The sequence below is a fragment of the Dicentrarchus labrax genome, unplaced genomic scaffold (genome assembly GCF_905237075.1).
Source record: "Dicentrarchus labrax unplaced genomic scaffold, dlabrax2021, whole genome shotgun sequence".
Classification (NCBI taxonomy): domain Eukaryota; kingdom Metazoa; phylum Chordata; class Actinopteri; family Moronidae; genus Dicentrarchus; species Dicentrarchus labrax.
The window spans coordinates 10,115,940-10,136,400 of NW_026136701.1; the positions used below are offsets into that span (position 1 = coordinate 10,115,940).

Consider the following 20,461-nt stretch of genomic DNA (forward strand, 5'->3'; position numbering starts at 1 on the left):
TGATGTGTGTTTGGGGTTGTATAGCAACAACTACAGGGTGACTGACTCTGCCACTCTTGCGGGATATCGGTCTGCTGCCAAATCCCTCCTGATTTGGCTGTAATTAACCAGGCTGAGCCTTGTTTGTGCATGTGGACATGAATAGTAGCTTGTTATTTGAACATTAATGGCTTGTGTGTGTGTGTGTGTGTGTGTGTGTGTGTGTGTGTGTGTGTGTGTGTGTGTGTGTGTGTGTGTGTGTGTGTATGTGTGTACAGCCCTTAGTTCACCTTGGAACAGCGCCTCAGCAGCTGTGTGTCCTTTGGAGCAATGTTTGTGTTTATGTCAATACATCCTCCTGTAATCATGTTTTAGGATGTCCCTGCCTCACAGTTTTACAGGAAGAGACGTGAAATGTCTATATCTGTCAATTCACATGCCAACCCACTTTTCAGTGGCACAATTGACTTAAGGCTGCTGCCATTTCCCATTTCCTTGAAGTGGACCTTATGAGAAAAAGTTGCAGATTGGAAGGGCATGCATGGCAGGAGTTTGGACCATTATTTTGTTGATTAAAGACATTACTTTAATTAATTTACCCCCCACCCCAAATAAAAATAAAAATGAAGAAGCGAGTTATGGTCATAGCTGAAGATAGTCTTTAATGATTTGACCTTGGTGTCTCTCCTTGCTAGGACATAAGTTCACCTGCAAAATGAAGGAACAGCGAACAGCATACAGAGAACATGTTAAACCCATTTGCCATCCATTAAAAGTTGATTTATTCCAGTGCTACTACGTACATTATGCATCATGTGGCAGTGTACACAGAACAATGATTGGGATACATTTCTTCACCTTTGGGGGGTTTTTCACTCTGTTATTGTTCAGTAGAAGTGTGTTCTGATTCCTGCTCTATGAGGAAAGCCTACTTTTCAGAATAATAAAAGACTCTGGGATGCGTTTATCACTTTGACTCATCTACCATCATCAGAATAACATCATGAATGTCCCTCATTTCACTACAAAATACTGTGAATTTTTCTATTTTCTGGTGGAGAAAATCGTATCACTATTAAATATTGGAATGGTGTTTTGGCAGGACTTTGTTGGTGATAGAATAAGGACTGAAGAAAACAAACCTTTACAACAGGGTAAAAAACAACAGAACCTGATCATACCACCATTCTTGGAATAGAAAGTTTCAAATTAATAAAATGCCAGAATTTCAAACCCTTCATATCCTTTCTAAATATTGTTTTTCTACTGCATACTGGCAACATGCTGTGCATTGCACCAGGCTACCTTTACCCCTGCGGTTCACCATTTGTCCCGTTTACTTGGCGACATCTACAATGAGGTCATATTTACAGGACACCCACTCTTGCTGTTCACAACCCTCCTGGGCCATAATGGACATCTGTCAGTAAATGAGCTATTGCTCTCATTTTTCTTCTTTTCAATCTACTCTCTCCCTCTTCCCTGCTGCTTGATGAAGGATGAAGTCCTTAACACCACTACTGTCTCATCTCTCTGGGGAAGACACTCCAGCATCTGTGATCCTTCCTGGTGTAACTGAATATTACACACGGAGTGCAACATGGAACATGACCTGGGGGTTCCCCTGCTTCTTCCTTTCTTTCTTTCTTTCTGTTTTTTTTTTTTTTCATTCAAACCACTCAAAGGTCTTTGCTGCGGGCCATTTGGGAAGCCTCTTTGTGTGTGGGGGACTGATGTTCTTAATGATGACAGATGACAAACGCGAGGTTAAACCTCTGATGTAATGAAGAGGTGGAAACCTTAGATATGAACAGGCAGGTGAGGTCGCAATCAAGCAGATAATCATCCATTAGCCGTCCTGACTCATTGGATGACACTGATTGAAACAGAGACTGTAATGGCATGATAGACCCCTCCATACTGGAAGGGTGGAGTGCAGCACTGTACGAGTGTCTAGAGGTGGGGGCAGTAAAGAGTCATGCTTCATCAACTCAAGTTGAAAAGAAAAAGCTAATATTCATGCTTGATTAAGTTCCACTCGTAGAAACTGAATATGTTCTTAAATGAAGTGCTCTATGGCCAGTCCAGAGCCTGTGGGAGAGTGGATTCGCTCACTGTCTCACAGGGGTTTGACTAAGACCCGATTCAGCTCGAAGCAGCTTGGAAATAATTAAGATCCAAGGAAAAAATAATGATCCTATTTGTCTGTTAGCTTGAGGGGCCATAAAGGTGATTTTTAGTACTAACATCCTTTTGGGACTCAGATTATCTACCATTCAAACTACTTTAGGACAGCATGCTAGCCCGCTAACCCGCTGACTTCCTGATCTGCCTTTTAAATGTTTTTTGGAAAAAATAACTCTTTCTCTTCAAATCTAAAATATACAAGTCATCACAACTTTAGGATGCGTCATTCACCATGCCTTTAAAATGTCTAATTTCTCCTCTATCATTGTGTTTAAATGTCATTTAGATAGACAAAAACTCCGCCTGATACTGTAATGTTAAAGGAATAGTTTGAAATATGCTTATTCGTTTTCTTGCTGAGGGTTACATAAGAAGATTGATACCACTCTCATGTCTGTAAATATAAATCTACCACTAGCAGTTGGTTAGCTTAGCTTAGCATTAAGACAGAAAACAGCTAGCCTGGCTCTGTAAGAAGGTAATAAAATCCACTTAGCAGCACCTTTAAAGCTCACTAATTAACCAATAGCTTTATATTTACTATACAGACATAAGGGTGGTATCAATCTTAAGAGGTAAAAACTCCAGCAAAAATTGTACTATAAAGAACAACCTATGGTCAATCTTCTCATCTAACTCTCGACTATGAAGCGAATAAGCGTATTTCTCAAAATGTCTAACTATTCTTTTAAACTTGCAGAGGGATCAATTCATGAAAGTTTCTTCAGCACTTTTATTTGTATCTTTTCAGGATTCTTTTGTAATGGTGATTTTTCTTCACATCATATTTTAAACAGGGAATGCATTACAGAATGACATTACTGCAACCCTCTAGGTTCTGCAACTCTAAAACCCCTAGATATCCTAGTAAAAAAATGAACTTTTAGTAAAAAATGACAAAAGAAAGGAAAGGCAACAAACAAACAAACAAAATATAATAAAATCAAAATCATGTAAATCATGTAAAATCATCAAGCCATACAAGGAAGAGTGTCCCATTGTCATTTTTGCACGGAACCATGCGAAGGGTCAAGGTTTGTTTCTCAGTTTGACTGTGATGTGTGCCTGTGTGGCCGTATATACCAGCAGACCTCAAGCCATGCCATTATCTTAAGACCACAGGAAGCTCTAATTAGTGATGAGAAAGGTAGAGAACTACATATTTCATTGTTTTGTGTATGAGTGTGCAGCATTGAGCTAAAAGTGAACTTGTTCTCTGACAAACACACGCACAAATACTCTCTCAGTCTGTCTCACTCTCGCTTACTCTCTAAACTTTTTCATTTCTCACGGTGTTAGTAGAAATAGAAAAAAAAGTTTTCAAAACATTTAGAGTTGCTGTGTAATGGAGGCAATGTTATGCATTACATTAAGACATTTTCTTTAAATTTTTGGAGAGGAATGTATCTGAAAAAGGAATGCAATGCTGTATTCAGACTGTTAACATCGTAAAAAAGCTCTGAAATTAGTAATTAAATAACCCTCTACTATTTATACATTCAGGCACTGAAAAATCACATGTCAATATGTAACTAAAAAAGATAGTCGCTCTCATTTTCCCTTGGTAAGAACAAGGAAGCTGAAACCTTGAAGTTGGCAACTGTGTAAATTTTTCCTACCCAGTAGTAATGCCATATGCATCCCCTTTGCTCTTCTTTTGTGTGACAGTTTCCCCTCCCCCTTTAGCGCATTTTCAAACACTGACTGAAGTCAGAGCTTTCGTAGCCTCCTCTAAAGCTTTCACCCTAACCTATGGGAAAGAATCCATGACACTAGTCTTTTGAAAGGGAAATCCAATGGTTTGTCTCGCTCTCCTCACCGTACAAACAGATAGACGGACGGATGGGTGGACGGATGTCCTCCATGGCCTCAGAGGGCCAGCAGGTGAGCCGAGGCCCTCAGCTCCACAGACCAACTTCCCCCCTCGTTGTTAAGGACTCTCCGGTGTGATAGCCAGCTCTCACCCCAGCGACCCTGAACTCAGTCATTTTTTAACTATACAAGGGCTTTTACAAAAAAGCTAACTTGAACAGCCATACAATGGCTAAAACATAAACCATATCTCTACTTTATCTCGGTTTTTCAGTCATTTTTAATTTTTTTTCTCTTTTTCTTTTTTTGGATGCATTTGTGTTTTTTCTTGATTTAAGTCTGTTTGCTTTTCTTTGTTCTTTTGGAGTAGCTCTGATCCAGTCCTGTGCTGAGAGGCTCAGTCACAGAGGAATTGGTTTTTGGATTTGATGTTGGGTGGGGAGGAAGGGGAGAGGGTATGGTTGGGTGGGATTGAGAGAATAAGGGACAGGATCAGGTCAGGGGTCAAGATATGGGTTCATTATTATTCCAGACAGGGACTCGCCAGCGGTTACAGGGACAACTTTGGATGGGACAGAATGAGGTGACGAGTTGGTTTGGGAAAGGTGGGTCTCGAGGGTGATTGCAGAGGGTGTGTCAAGGTTATCCGCTATCAGAAGATGTGTGTGGTGCTGTGGAGGGAGAGCGCCGCCTACGGGCGGTGGAAGTCCAGGATCGCTCAGAGCGTTCAGAGCGCTCTGAGGCTAGTGAGGCGGGCCGAAAGCGGTGAACAAAGCCGTCCAGGAAGTCCTGCTGCTGCTGGGTTATGGCTTGGGAGATGAGGCAGGGCAGCGCCTGCAGGCTGCCCGTCACCGAGTCCAGCTTGTCCTCCAATGTGCCGATGCGCTTGTCTAGCTCCTCACTGCGCTCCTGCAGCTCTGACACCAGGTCATACATCACATTCTGGGTCTAATGAAGGAGAGAAAGTAAATGTGTTTGGGGAGGTGCAAGAACATGAGGACAGAGACGGAAGAGGAGGAGGGCAGAACAAAGGAGACAAGATTAAAAACATAAACAACTCTGTTTCACAACTTAATTTCTACAAGGAGAGATGCAACAGACGATACAGTATGTTTACATAGACAGTCTAAATCTGACTTACTCAGTCTGAAGAGAAGTAAAATAATGACAGGAAGCAGTGTGAAGAGGAACTGTATAGTTTCAGCAAGTCAGCATTGATTTTATCTTCCCACCGTTTCACAACCAGCTTCTCCAATCCATTTATAGCCAGAGAAAGTCTTTAATGCTTTATGTATATATGCCTGACACAACTCATTCACATAATGAAAAGTGTCTTTATTATAAAGGAACTTTTTGTTCCACAGTGGATACATTGGAGACAGTGTTAATGTATGTGGTATCTGCATGTAATTCTTGTTCTCAGACTTCATATATTCCATATATATTTCTGTCTTATCTATAAGCCAGAAATCAAAGGGTTACTTCTCCTTGGGGCTTAGAAAAGAGACACTGAGCCGTTGAACTACTGTAGGGTGTACACAGATGGATCTGACCATCGAGCAGAGTAAGGGCAAGTAAACACACATTAAAGGAGTTGGCCTTAGAACCTTTTAAAATACACACTGGAGTGCAAATGCCATCCACATCAAATGAGGCTGCAGTCATGTACATCCCTTTGAACCCCCTCTCTGCCCTGCTTTGGTGGGTCAGCTGATACAGCTGGACAGAAGCTACCGAGGCATGACTGCATTCACCCTCCTATACAGCCAGATCCTCAAACTCTATAGGAATTCAGTCTGTGTTGATTTGATTTCAGTTATTTGACAAACATGAATGACAACAAAACAACAGAAGTATACAGTAGACTTCAGGGATCATCTCTTATTGTCTCTGGTGATTTTAAAGCTCATAAGAACAAAAGTTGAAAAGATTGAAAGATGCTAAAAAGCTCCGTAGAGTTGAAGGGAACTGATGGGAAAATACTGATTATAGCCACTTTAAGGTTACATCAGAAAGGACACTTACCTTTGCCAGGTCCACCAAGGTGTTGGCCTGATCATTGAGTTTCCTCTGCTCCATCTTCACACTGCGCAGTCTGGTGAAGGCACAGGGAGGTGGGAACAGGAGGAAGAGGGAAGGAGGAAGTGGACAAAGGAGAGAGGTGGAGGAAATAAGGGAGTACAGGGGGAGGAGGGTGGTTTGCAGGAGTGGAGCATAGAGAAACAGGTTGTTTGGGGTTATGAAGGGGCAGAGAGGGCCAGTGGGGAAGAAAGAAGGAGGAGGAGGAAGAGGAGGAGGAGGAACAACACAATTTTTATCAGGCGTGCTCTCTTACTGATGACATTGAAAACAGAGAGGACAGCCTGCATGCATCATAAATATATGTACTTTACATGTCTATATGTATACATATATATAGAAATATATATGTATATATATACAAGCATTCCTGGTCTTGGTCAATGCAATACCAACCAAAACATGCAAAATCTCGGAAGCATACTACGCTCATTTTGAAAAATATAAAGAGTGTGTTTATCATGTTTTATCTGGGTCTTTTTTTTGTTATAACAAGATCTTTTTCTCATAAAAGGCAATGCTTTAAGTGGCATTGTTTTTAACTTAAAAAGTATTTTTTGCTGCCATGAGAAACAGTCTTAATACTGAGAGATCTTGTTACAACCCAAAAATAATCTAATTTTTGAATAAGACAAAAAAAAATCTTAATATAATGCCAAAAGTGTTATTATCACTATGACAAAACATGATGTCTTTTCCAGCAAGAACACAATATGCTTCCATACAATAAAAAATCCCCAAATCTGTTTGAAATCAAAGCATTCCCATCTCTTTCCACCCAAAAGTAAGACATTAAAAAAGGAAAAAGATGACATGCCCTTTGTCAGTGCTACACACAGCTCAGTGGTAGGACTTCATATATACACACTGGTCATTCAGTAAGCGTGCAGTGACTGTGATTGACTTTGTGCACAATGAAATGTGAGTCTTGTGTGTGTGTTTGTGCGAATGTACATGGGTTGATGTGCGTGCGTGTGGATGCCACAGATAAAAGATGAAACTTGGCAGAAATAAACTGTCTAATGACAGTGCTGAACATACGGCAACATAGACATTTCAAATAACTTGCACAATGATACATCGGACATGTTTTGTGATGCCTTCAACATTGTGCCTCTTTATCTCTAATCAAATGCATTATGGCACTGTAAGAACTGCAAGCGCTGATGTGAATAATGTGTCATTGTTAGCGGTGGCATCACACAGCCATCATCTGGATGTGTGAGAGGAAGAATTTCCCTGTTCGGCAAATTATGAGACAGGATGACATTCAAGGGCATTTATTCATGTGCAAATCAGTATATCAGAGCAGAGTGAGACTGCTCGCTTACGGCTCTATCTCTGTGGGAAACCGTTTCAGCTCGTATGTGTCTGTTTGCTCGGCTTTGTCATCCCTTATGGCTGTCGAAGAATAGGGGCTAAAAGCTAAAAGCGCTACTTATTAGTGTAGCACATTATGAGTACAATTTTATTCTGCAGCCTACATGTTGTGTCATGTCTTTTTGTGCTGTGTTATCAATGTCATGTGCAAGCTTTAGTATTTGATCTTATATAAGAAAGGGAAAAAGTGAGAAAATTAATATTAATTCAACAGCAAACATTTCAACCTCATTACCACTACAGCACATTACAGTGTGTGTGTGTGTGTGTGTGTGTGTGTGTGTGTGTGTGTGTGTGTGTGTGTGTGTGTGTGTGTGTTCATGTCATCACAAAACCATCAGGAGTGTAGGATGAGTTCTGTTGATGCAGGTTAATATAGCCTCCAGAGCAGCTATATTAATCATGGGCAATGTTATACAGTACGTTGTAGATGATTATGAACCGCTGGCCAGGCCAACAAAGCTCCAAGCTCATTCTGTACAAGATGCTTTTTCTTTCACACGTTCTCTCCAGACAACCCTCCACTACTGACACCGGTGGCATAATGTTGATGCTTTTTTTTTTTTGTTTGTTTCATTCCATTCAAGGGGGGATGGGAGGGAGAGGGAAGTAAATGGAACACTGAAGTAAAAGAAAAACCAAAAACGATTCAGCATCCAGCATTTTTTCTTTTTTGTTTTGGTAACTTTTTTTTTCATGCATGTCAAACGCAGACATGGAGAGAGGAGGAGGAGGAGGAGGAGGATGTTGAGGAAACAGTAGGAGGAGGATACATAGAAGACTCAACTTACTTCTGAGCTCTGCAGTGATAGAGCAAAACAAAGACAGAACACAGTACAGAGTTTTAACCCCACGACATTCACGAAACGAGTGAAACCATTACACTTCTCACTGTAAGCACAGGGTAAAAGGGGGTCGGAGGGAGCGGGGACGGGTAAAGGGAATAGGAAGGACCATTACACTAGATTGCAGCGTGTGTGCTTGTGTACGTGTGGTGCGTGTGTGAGAGTTTACATGTGTGAGAGCATAACAATCAAAGGAAACGGTACTCTAGGAGAGGACATTGTAACAATCGCTAGAGGTGAAACTACCAAATATTCTCAGCTACGTCTACATTTCATCAGTTTATTAGCAATACAACTATTAATAATACAGCCTTAGATATTTTATACCACAGGTAATGTTAAAGATAATCACACATTGATTGATTGATTGAACAATAACATACGTTTTTTGGGCATGCTGAGTGATTCCCCCTGGTGGTTGGTCATATTTCTGTCAAACATTACATGACACCAAACAAACACTGTGCGGGACTTACTGGTGAATGGCTTGGAGAAACTTGCGCTGGTGTTTCCGCACCTTGGCGTGATCTATCTTCTTGACCAACTTAGTGTGTTTGTAGATGAGCCATGTTTCCCTGAGTACATTGGCAGCTGTGTTCTTTACCTGTGAAACAACGTTGAGAAAGACATAAGATATACAGTAACCTCTCCAAGGGGTTGTATCGGGCATCCATGACTCATATAACTGTTTTGTTTTTGCAAAATATATTATCACAGTTATTCCAAACATTGTAATAAACTGTGACTCACTCGTTTGCAGAGTTGTGTGTCCATCATGAAGTTGTGGACATGCTTCTCAGCCTTGGTCAACTCCAGCTTCCTGGCAACCACTGCAACCACCAGTGCAGTGCAACCAGCTCCCTGTTACACAAAGATGTGGTAAAGCAAACACAGCGACATTTTGTTTGTGAATTTTCCAATTCACAATTTATTAGTTTTTTATATTAATAAAAAAAAAAAATGAGAACCATTAAAGAAACAAAACAAAGCAGCTCAAAGTCTTGAAACACTGAAATATAACAACTATACACCAGGTAAGTAGAACACAATAACTAAAATGTGAAAAGCTGTGTTCAGATTTTTTAGATAGAAATTGTTTGGATTAGAAAAGTGGACCAAATCAGTGTATCAGTATGTAGAAAATGACAGGTCACTAAAAATGCATATGTATATTTGAGTTTGTTCAGTATGGTCAGAGCACAGCATGCAGTGAATGTGGTGAGAGCTGAGGTTTGAGTTCATAACTGTTGCAGTCAGAGTTGTCCTGTTATGTATTCATTCAAGAAAGGAACCCACCATAATCCCTGTAAGCAGACACACGCCTTTCCCACAGTACGTGTGTGGTACCATGTCCCCGTAGCCAATCGAAAGGAAGGTAATCGAGATGAGCCACATGGCTCCCAGGAAGTTACTGGTCACTTCCTGTTTGTCATGATACCTGAAGTGATGAAGATAAGCAGAAGTGGAATATACACAGTCAGTAAAACCGCACACAGCTTCTTGAACGAGAGCATGCTGGAGAATGACGTGGTGCTGTGTGAACCAAACAGGGATGGTGGGCGGAGGAGGTGGAGGTGGTGAAGATCGAGGAGGAGGAGGAAAAAATCATGGTGCAGGTGTTACACCTGTTTTGTAAGGCCAGTTTGGCACAGAGTCAAAAAAAAATCAAAGTCCATTCTGAGTAACAAAAATGAAGGTATATTCAATGGATTTGCAAGAGTTGCTATAATTCATTTCTAGTATTCTTTGAGTAATTTGTATCTGAGACGATGTAATGGAGAAACATGTTAAATGGGCAGGAAACTTAAACTGACATGAAGGCAGAAAAAAGCAAATAGTGTCCATTTTTTTTAAAGTAACTCATGGAATGATTTCAAACTGAGAGGGCAAACCACTGAACATGTGTTTCATGTTCAGTGTCTGTCAATATAAAAATTAACCATTTGGTGAGAGGAATTATATGAAGGAGCATTCAAAAAATGGGTCTGAGGCCAAATCACTTAGTCTTGTCGCACAAAACCATAGAAATGACAATTTTTAGACGACATGTTTCCAATGACAAAGAGACAGGCCATGTCGCTGTAAGTAACTGGATAAAGAGTACCGCAGGTCAAACTTGATTTGAATATGACAACCCAACAAATGTAATGTCAGAGCATCCAAAAATGCACATACTGCTGCATTAAATCAAACTAACAATTGGCTTATTGGTCACGGTTTGCTACAAATCTTCCTCCATAGAGTTTATGCTGCCCCAAAAAAAGGGTTTGGCAATGCAAATCATCACTTCAAACATGTTGTTTGCTGAAAATAGCTGACAGCCATGCTTGAATTGTCAGTCCAAAGGCCCACAGTGCATATGCAAAGATATTTCTATAAAAAACACACTGTACAAAGCTGGATTGATGATGACATTCCCATACCTTCTGCAACAAGACAAAAGTCCATCACAGAGGCAAATCTGCCTTATCCACCCACCCTCATTCAACTCGCCTCATTATTCCCAATGGGCTGTCTAGGAGGAGATCAGATAAGATTTAATTTTGGAGTTAAAATCAAATATTCATTAAACACTTTGAGACAACATCTCACTAACATCCTCCTGACAAGACAATGTAGATGGAGTCTAATTTCTTGGGATTTTGTCAAGCTTTTCTAAGGGTGATTCTGACTGGGCCAATCATGACTTAATAATGACTTCGAACTTTCCAGCGATAACCCAGCATGTGGACTCAAAATGTCCGGAACAATCACCTCTAATTAATGCACAAGTGCAGATTGGAACACTTGGTACCAGACTGAAATTTCCTTTCCTGTCCAATGAATGCAAAAAAAAATTACCCTGCTGGTTTTGTCAGAATGCACGCTCCTCCAAGACAGTTCATTGTTATCATATATCATAAATCAACTAATCATGCCTTCTGCAACTCCCACTCTCAAGTTTCTATTCATGCTCAAAGTCAGGTGCAAAAGTAACTATGTGAACTTTTTTCCCCTCAGAGTGACAAAAATGTGTGTGGTCTGTGGGATTCAAGCTTCTTAAATGACATGCAGAGAAGCAGTCGGTACAATACCATGCAGGAATAAAAAAGATGTCTGCATCCTGCATGCTTCAAAGCCAGTATATTGAGAGCAGGGGGAGGATGGGAAAACCTGGGGTCCATTTAGAGATGAAAACCACCTCTGACAAACACTGCAGTATTATCAGTTGGAAGGGGATTGTATGTTTTCTTGGACAGACTTTCATTTGTAAACAGTGGGGTAGGATTGGGTGAGTAACAAGGGGAGAAGCTCATTGAATTTGACATCCCTGTCTCTTTTACCTGCATCCCAACACTTCAGCAGCTGCCCTTTGATAGCTGCCAGGGGGCTAAACTTGATCAGCTGGCTAAATATTGTAATTACAATTGACTAGTATGTTAATTTCATTCATCTTGTCATCAAGGTGTGCAGAGAGTGAGTCATGTCCTCAAGGCAGGCAGAAATGTGCTGCACCTTTTAGCAAAGTGAACAATGTCTTAGAGTTCTCTCTGTTGTAAATATACCCCATAAATATGCTTGACAAAAATGCAGAAGGCATCTTTTTTTTCTCCAATAAAATGTTTTAGAGAATACTTCCTGTTTTATTATCTGTTTTTCTAATGGTGGATGTGGCAATATATTTTCAGCCCACATATTTCAATAATTCTAAAAAAGAGCAGAAAACAGCAATATGGGAATAGAGACAGAGGTTGAATGGGGAGCTAATCAATAGTATTTTAAGGCTCTCAATATACTGTGTCAAGTTTTGGAATAGCATGGAGAAGAGCTGGCACCACTTTCAACCTATTCCAGGACAAGAGGTATATAGTGTCTAGAGCAGACAGTTTTATCCCCCACTGTTAAATCCTCCCTGACAGACACTCTGCAGCGAAAGCATTATCCTGAAATCACTTACTCAAATATTTCAACGTTATTTATCCAATACTGTATATAAAATAATACTGTAATCTACATCCAGATGAGCTCAGAAACTTTGCTTCGGTGGTGGGTTAGAGGAGGGAGTACAGCATGATTCACACAACATAAGAGAAATAAAGCCAACTCTACAGCTCAATCTGCAATTTAACAGGTCAACAATAATAATAGGTAACAACAGCCTCTATGTATCATCCAGTCTTGTTAGCCCTACCCATTACCAAAATGTAAAACCAACACTATGTTTTGTGCTTTTGTGTGCTAATGAATGAGTCCCAGTCATTTACATCCTAACCGCCATTGTGTGTAGATGAGCTTATGATACATATGACGAGCAGCGGCCAAAGTTGACAACACAACCTCTGAACAAACAGAATCGTAATGATGGATTAAATGTGAAAGAGCCACACACACACACACACACACACATACATACACACACAAACAATCGGGGATATAAGAAATGTTTGATTAAAATCACTACAAAATGCAATATTTCAGATGTAAGAACACAAGGAAAGCATTAAACAGTTACTATGGATGCAGCATAACTAGCTTCGATCTCAATGCTTTCAATGAAAAATGTCACATTCTTATCCGCAATTAGGTCCAGTGTGTAACATTTAAGATGAGCTATTGGCAGAAATGGAATAAAGAATATTATTCATTGGTATGTTTTCATTGGTGTATAATCACTTGAATATTGGAATCGCTGTGTTTTTCCCATTTTCTACAGAGAATGGACAAACCCAAGCTTCACGGCCACCGTAGTTTATCCTACGCACTTCACAGCCCGTTCTCATTCCCAGGTCATCAAATACAGACCTGAGCTGTGTTCAGTTACCACTAGATGCCACTAAATCTGACACACTGGTCCATGAAGGGTTCTTATCTCGTTTTGGAGTGAATCACCTCACACACTGCTTCAATATAATAATAATAGGATAATAATGCAAAGAAGAGAGCTGTTTGTGGTATCACACATAAACATGTTACTTCCGTAGTTTGTGTCACACATAGGAGTTTTTTAATTCTACAACAAATTCTATACATCAAACTTTCTCTAGGAAAACCACAACGTTGCCTCTGTTTCTTCTTTCCTCCTCTGGCCAGCTGCTACAGCAAAGCAAATGACTTCCTCCTCGATCAAAAGCTACTGCTTAACATTCTGTAGCTATCGCCTGCCTACAACAACAGCACTTCCCCTCTTTTTTCCTGCATTTTTGTTTCACATCAAGAAAAAAACAAATTAACATATTTTTTCAACAAGTGCAAGTCTTGTTGCTATAAATGAATTTGAGTGCTGGTTGAGATTACTTGGGGACAAATATGTTGAGATGCTCCTCAGGGAGTGTGTTGGTTGCAGTAAACATGAGCAGATTAAACTCAAAGTGATGATGACCCAATTAAAAAACTGCAAACCTAACAGTGTATTTACAGCGCAGCCAATATGCAAAGCAAGCAAGCAAAGAGTAGTAGCACACCAAGTGGACTGTAACAATTTTATGACATATGCATTTTATAATAGGTTTTCAACTTTAAAAGATAATCAAATGATGTCAATAGAAGCATATTATCATATTAGCATTGTCATTTAGAGCATGCTGAAGTTAGCATTTAGGTCCAACCACCACAAGTACAGCCTCACAGAGCAGTTCAATTGTCTGTTACAATTTATATTCTCTATCTAAGGACATAAGATACTTTCCTTGTTGAAAGAAGATGTGCATTCTCACACCCTCTTCAGTCACCCTACATTTGACATATATCTATACTCTTTCCCTGTTTTCCCTGTAATGTGTAGACTGAAAAAGCTCAACTACACGGTAAAGGTTTTGATTTGTACCAGATGTGAGGTCTCATTACACTTTTGGGTTCCTTTCACTTCAATTCAAACGTAAGCAGAGGAGAGAAAGTATTATCCACAGCCATCTTCATCTCTTGGCTTCGTGCCCGAGTTTAACTCTGGTCAATGAATTCTTAAACACACTTGACCAGTCGAGGGGCTCAATGTCACAGTGACCCCTCATCTGATAATCAAACATGGAGGAGTGGCGGTCTCGCAAGGTGTGTTGTAATTGTGCTTTAGCCAATTGACATAAAATATAAACCAGAAGAGAGGCTAGCTGTGTTGCTGGACAGTAGCTTTTGATTAAGTGTGACCTAATGAGCCTTTGTACTGTATAATTGTTGCAGGGAGTGAAATTATTTTGTTGCACTGTACTATAATGTATTGCTGTCAACCAACTAGGTTGTGAATCCAAAAGTAAAGAGCTGCTTGGGTTTGCTGACTTGCAGATTTTGTAGTGAGGCAGGCTTCAGGCCTCAGTTGCCAGAAATGATCAAGTGTGTGTGTGTGTTTGTGAATCTCATCTAATTTAAAAAATAATGTATGAGAACTTCCAAAGGCTCTGCTACGCTGGTATAACTAGTGAGATTTCCTGCAAGTCACTCTATTACTAATTAAGATTACTAATTACTATTATTATTACAAAAGACGCCACCTAACGTTAACCTTTTGGCACTACCCTCGCAAACTCTCATATACTTCAGTCAATTTTCCTTCACAAAGTCGGTCTTTTTTTGTCCTTCTTAATCTGAAAGGCAACCAGACAGGAAGCTCCGTCCACAAAGCCCTTAATCTCAATGTTTCAGTGCTGCAGTGAGGTTGTGTCTCTGGGGTTATCAGATAGTGAATATCCGATTACATATGTTTCATTGAATTATTAGGCTGGAGACACCTTCAAAACATTCAATAGTGCATACGAGTCCCTGTACAACTCTGTGCTCAAGTCATGTAATTTCAGATGTAATGTGTCCGAGGGAATTCATCATGTACCCAGTAGTGTTTAAGTTTACTTTGCTGCAAATTCTAGTTATCAAACCTTCAGGAGACACGACAAGCTCTGAAACACCACCACCACTCCCCTTCACCTACCTAAGTACACCTAAGCATTTTCTTTCATGTTCCCAGGCTTCCCAATGCACTCAGCACTCAAAATACTGAATCTTCTGTACTTCTGCCCACAACACCAAGTTTGGCTTTAAGGTAGCTCTTGCTCATTAGAACCCGTGAGATTGCAGACTGTTTAATAATCTCTACCCACGTTGAGGTGCCCCACAAAATGCCTGCCCAAAAAGATTTCCAGGTTTTTCTGTTTTAATTCTTTCATATCAAGTGGTGATTTAATTTCCAGCAGTTTGTTCTCCTTCATTTGTTGCTGTGAGACACATTGATATCCTTAAGATAAACTAATCTTACAGCTGACAAAACATGTCAAAGAGTAGAGATGAGTAATATGAGGATTTTGTCAGCTCTGATTCCCTTTTCTGATTCTTTATCAGCTGTTTGTGCTTGGAGTATATAATGTGTTAGGAGCATATAAAGGTTTTATAGCATCAATTTAGTTTTATTACTCATATTTTGTTTAGAAAAGAAATACAGGAAGCCACATAATAATTTTAATAATATCAGAACAGCAATTAAATTAAGAGATAACAACTAGTCTTGAAATATTTTTGTTGTTAAATTTGACTACCATTATCCAAAATAATGAAATAAAGTAATTTGCAAAATATCACTTTTTCAAGTGTGTTGTTGTTCCTCAGATCAGAACATGTCAACACCATGAGTTATGTTAGCAGGAGGTAGCTGCCAGCACGTTCTGGGACATTTAGGAGCTTGTCAGCTTACACATATTAACAAAATAGTCACAGATACTGTGAGTGGGAATTTGGAATTTAGCATCAACAGATTTGACTTTGCACCCATGGGAGGGAAAGTCTGTAGCCAATGGAAATGTGATATGATTATATTACTCTGCAATGACAACAGTGTGTTTTGTTAAATGTTGTCATTGTGAGAAGGTATAAAAGACAACAGGATCCTCTCTGGAGAAGCATTTTAGTACAAGTTCTGGGTTGAATTGAGCTTGGGCTCAAAACGTGCTGCCATGGTTGATGCAGTCCTCCCCTACAGTGCTGTAGATCCCTAGTGAGTTCATTTTGGGCTCTATCAAAACTTTATTGTAGCTCTGTAGATAGCAGGGGGTGCACCTCCCTCATGTACTCACAAGTCAGCAAAAACACCACTCCTGCTGTTTAACAATGTGCATTGACAACAAATACTTTAAAGGTGGGGCAGTAGTAAGGAATTACAAGCAACACATTAAAAATGTTTTAGAATGTTCCTTTTTTTAAAACTGTACTTTTACTCGAGTACATTTTTGATCCAGTAATCTACTTACCTCACTTTGATACATTTGCCATTGTTACAATCTGCTCTAAATGCAGATGCCAAGTTGCAGCTACCTGGAAGAAAAATAAGCACCACCTGTCTTTTGACCACGATGTGATTATGATGTGGTTACTTTTTACACCAAAACAACAAACAGTTACATGACTTGCTGTGCCTTTTCTTACCTCTGCTAGCAGGGTGAAGTAACTTGCACATACTGTAGGTGAAGATTTAGCTGGCTAACTAACATTAGCTTTGCTGTTTCATGTCTAAATTTTATTTTATGACATGACAATGGCATTAACTTGTAGCTAGTGTTCTGTTGGGCTTTCATTTGCTTCAGAAAGCAGTTAAGCCAATGTAATGCAATGTAATGCCAACTTCAACGTTAACGTTATTTTCATAATCGCAGTAGTAATTGAACCCTAAAAAATATTAAATTGGAAAGTAACTTGGACTGGGAGTAATTTATTAACCAGGTATTTTATTAGGTTTCTCAAATGGTAATTTCTACTTTTACTTGAGTCCTTTTTTATTAGTAGAGTAACTTAACTTTGACTTGAGTATAGATTTTCAGCACCCACCACTGCCAGTGTCTAACATTTAGGAGGACCTATTGGCAGTAATGGAATAAAATATTCATACATATGTTTTCATTAGTGTCTAATCACTGCAAAATAAAAATCTTTGTTTTTTCGTTGCCTTAGAATAAGCTGTTATTATCTACAGAGGGAGCAGGTCCTCTTTAATGAAATCTGCCATGTTGAATCAACACGTTTCAACAGTAGCCCAGAACGGACAAACCAAACACTGGCTCTACATAAGGTCTACACAGAGTTTCACGGCCACCATAGTGTTTCCTACATGCTTGGTTGAGATGAGGGATTTGAGTTGGTTGCAATCTTCACCGCCAGATGCCACTAAATCCTACACACTGGTCCTTCAATTGGTTAATGGGCCACTTTGGTCAATTAAGTGTCCGGAACCATAACACATGCCTATTACAAGTTGCTGCCTAATTAAACAATAAAAAGTTGAGTTTTGATCATCTCATGGTATTGCTATTTTTGCTTAGTCATGGCTGAGAACAAATCCAGCGCAAAACTCAGCTTTAAGTCAGTTTCTGCTGTGAGGTATATCAAAAGAGACAGATAGATAGAGTCGGTAGAGTTAAATGATTCCCCAACACAGTCTAGTTCACAGGAAACTGATCCCAGCAGCTATCTAAGAGTTTTGATTCTCTTATACTGGTAGGAAATAAGTTACCACTTCTATTTCGCCTTGCACAATATTAACTTCTTCTAACTCTACACGTGCAATTGACTAAACAAGCCCACAGAAAGAAAAACTAATTTTGTCTGAAACTTGATGTGGTTCAAGTAAAAATAATTAAGAATTACATCTGAAGGAAACTTCTACTTTATGGAACTACTACTTGTCTTAGCACAGGTTTGACTCATGATCTTCAGTGCAGATCTTATCTTGGGTGATTATAACTTCCACCTTCTTTGTTATGCAAACATGCTTTGCAGGCTTTGTATATGACTTTGCCATAGGCTGCAATCAATACTATGCCTACAGACCGTGCATAGTACAAAAACAAATTATCAGATCAAGTCATCAAACCATAGAGAATCCACCTGTCCTTGAGGTTGCAACAATTTGCATAAAATCCATTTGTCTTTGTGGAAGAGATTCTCATTTTAAAGGTAATCTTGTGAATGATTCAGATTAAGATAAAAGGTATATCAGACACTTTGATTGAAAATGCATAGCAAGCTATATAGACAGTTTACTTTGTGAGGTTTGGCGTTCATTGTTAGGCGCATTGATCTAACATTGGATCAGTGACCAGTTATTCAATGGGGAAGGTCAGTTTGTTCTTTGATGTCTGGAAGATTTATGCCAGCATCTGTTGACAGAAATGATGCTTTGACTTCAAAGTTGTCAGCATCCGTTTAACCATGAGAATAAGGAGGCTTTTTTGCTGCAATCTGAATCTAATAACAAACTAAAAGGAGTTGCCTTCACTGTTAAATTTGTGTCAGTGATGGATCCGTGTGGTTGCACTCGCAGCCTGGAGACTGTAAATTTGTGAAATCTACCTAAATATTTTATGTTAAGCTGTGGTTGGCGTGAGAAAGTTCAAGTTGCACTGGTGTGTGTTTCTCTAGTTAGACATTTGGACAGTCTGTTCTTGGCTGGTGCTGTTTGTATCTTGTGGCTAAGCGATGACACAATCTGGTCAGACCTTGGGTGTAGGTGTAGCTGACTAGTAACTCAAGCCTGATAATCCGGTGCTGCGCTCTGAGGGAAAGTCAGCTAAACTTTCTGAGAGCTTGTCTTTTACGTAGCCTACGGGTCCCCACCGGAGAAAGCGAGGTGAGAAACAGCAGTCTCACATCACCTCAACATAGAGCGTTTGTTTCAGATAACAGAGTTAGAACAGGAGAGGAAGAGAATTAGATAACAGTTAAAGAGAAAAAGGAGCGAGAAACCAGGGAGGCAGGCAAGGCATGCATGCAAGTGTGTAACTGAGAGATTAGGCCTGCTTGTTATGGATAAGGGAAGGCATTGGGACAGGGAATCAGTAGTGGGGAGAGATGAGGAAAGACTGCAAAGCATGCCACGTTAGATGGGTACAGTAGGAGATCTGCAAAGGATCAGTCAGGAGTAAGAGAAAGAGGGAGGGAGCCTTATGGTAGTGAGGGAGAAGCCAAAAGAGCTTAGTTAAGGAGCTTAGTTGAGGTAGGTTAGCTCTGAAGATGGACTGTATCAAGAAAGAAGGGAAAGGGGGCCAGTGACCAGCGTTAAATCCATCTACTGTAACATTAGCATTCCTCCCAGCTCCACCCTCCCTCCACCCCTCAATCCCTCTCTGTCCCTCTGGTTGTGTGTCTTTCATTCCCCCCATCTAGGCATTTTCCAGGTATACTCCGTGCTCGTCCAATCTCACACCGTACTACCCTTTGATTGGCTCAGGAGTGTGGTCAATGTGACAGTGTAACGGCGCATTTACAGGATACAGAAGTCAAACACAGCACTTTTGGAAACAAGCGCCTCTTTTTTTCCACTTTTTTTTTTTTTTTACTTGAAATGATGGGATTGATAAGTAAACATGAAAACGTGCATGCTGTTTCAATGTTTACCAGAGGAGGGGACAAAGGGGGATGAGGACATTCAGTTCATGGGTGTTTAAATGAAAACTGGAGACACAGCATTCAGCACAGATCATACTTCTTATTCCAGAGTGTCTCAATTAAGAACAAAGTGCTCTGCAACAATGGAAAGCAATGCCCTCATTTACCTGCCTATCTTTTAACTGCGTAACACTATATAACATATAGTTGGCAAGCAAAATTATGCTGTGCTAGGTAGTAACACACACATCCAGACCAAAATGACAATACCTAGTACACACAATGACTTGACATTTGTCCTCTCTTTGCATACTCAGACCTTATTTTGGCTACAGGGGACAAACTGTCTTCACCTCTAGATCAAAATCTTTGGGGTAGGAGCAACAAAAGTCTGTGGAAAACCATTACCACACTTTTCAATTAATTTTGTGAAGGGAGACACATAATGGGATGGTAATGTGTGAACAGAAAGGCTTTTGCTCTTCAACAAATCTTTGGAGTTGCGACTAAAAAGACTTTTTGTGCAATATGGATCTATAACAATTGCATAAGCAGAGGGAGAGAAAAATTATAAAAGGCAAATTGCCCTCTGGCAGATTCGTGAAGGTGACTTGAAGGAGCTGTTCCATTTTAGCACAAATTTCCTCCTCCTCCTCCTCCTCCTCCTCCTCCTCCTCCTCCTCCTCCTCCTCCTCCACCTCCTCCTTCTCCTCCAGCCCCTACCGGCCTAACACACAATAGTTAGCAAAGAGACGCTTGCTTCAAAGTGCTGCTCACACAGTTGGTTTCTGCTGTGCTCCTATAGCCACTAAAAGCCTGTTTTCTTAGCAGAAGGATGGTGCCAC

General features: G+C 40.0%; 1 protein-coding gene across 3 annotated transcripts in view; it reads right to left on the reverse strand.

The window, feature by feature from the left end:
• Positions 1-615: 615 nt before the first annotated feature.
• Positions 616-20,461, reverse strand: part of kcnn1a (potassium intermediate/small conductance calcium-activated channel, subfamily N, member 1a) — a 50,400-nt gene continuing 30,554 nt past the window's right edge. For all 3 annotated transcript variants that reach the window (XM_051401683.1, XM_051401700.1, XM_051401691.1), the window contains 5 exons: positions 9,579-9,720; positions 9,033-9,143; positions 8,759-8,886; positions 6,004-6,073; positions 616-4,926 (listed from right to left, as the gene is read on the reverse strand). In XM_051401683.1, the coding sequence (XP_051257643.1) occupies positions 4,621-4,926; positions 6,004-6,073; positions 8,759-8,886; positions 9,033-9,143; positions 9,579-9,720 (757 nt within the window). In that variant the 3' untranslated portion in view covers positions 616-4,620. The remainder of the gene's footprint in view (positions 4,927-6,003; positions 6,074-8,758; positions 8,887-9,032; positions 9,144-9,578; positions 9,721-20,461) is intronic.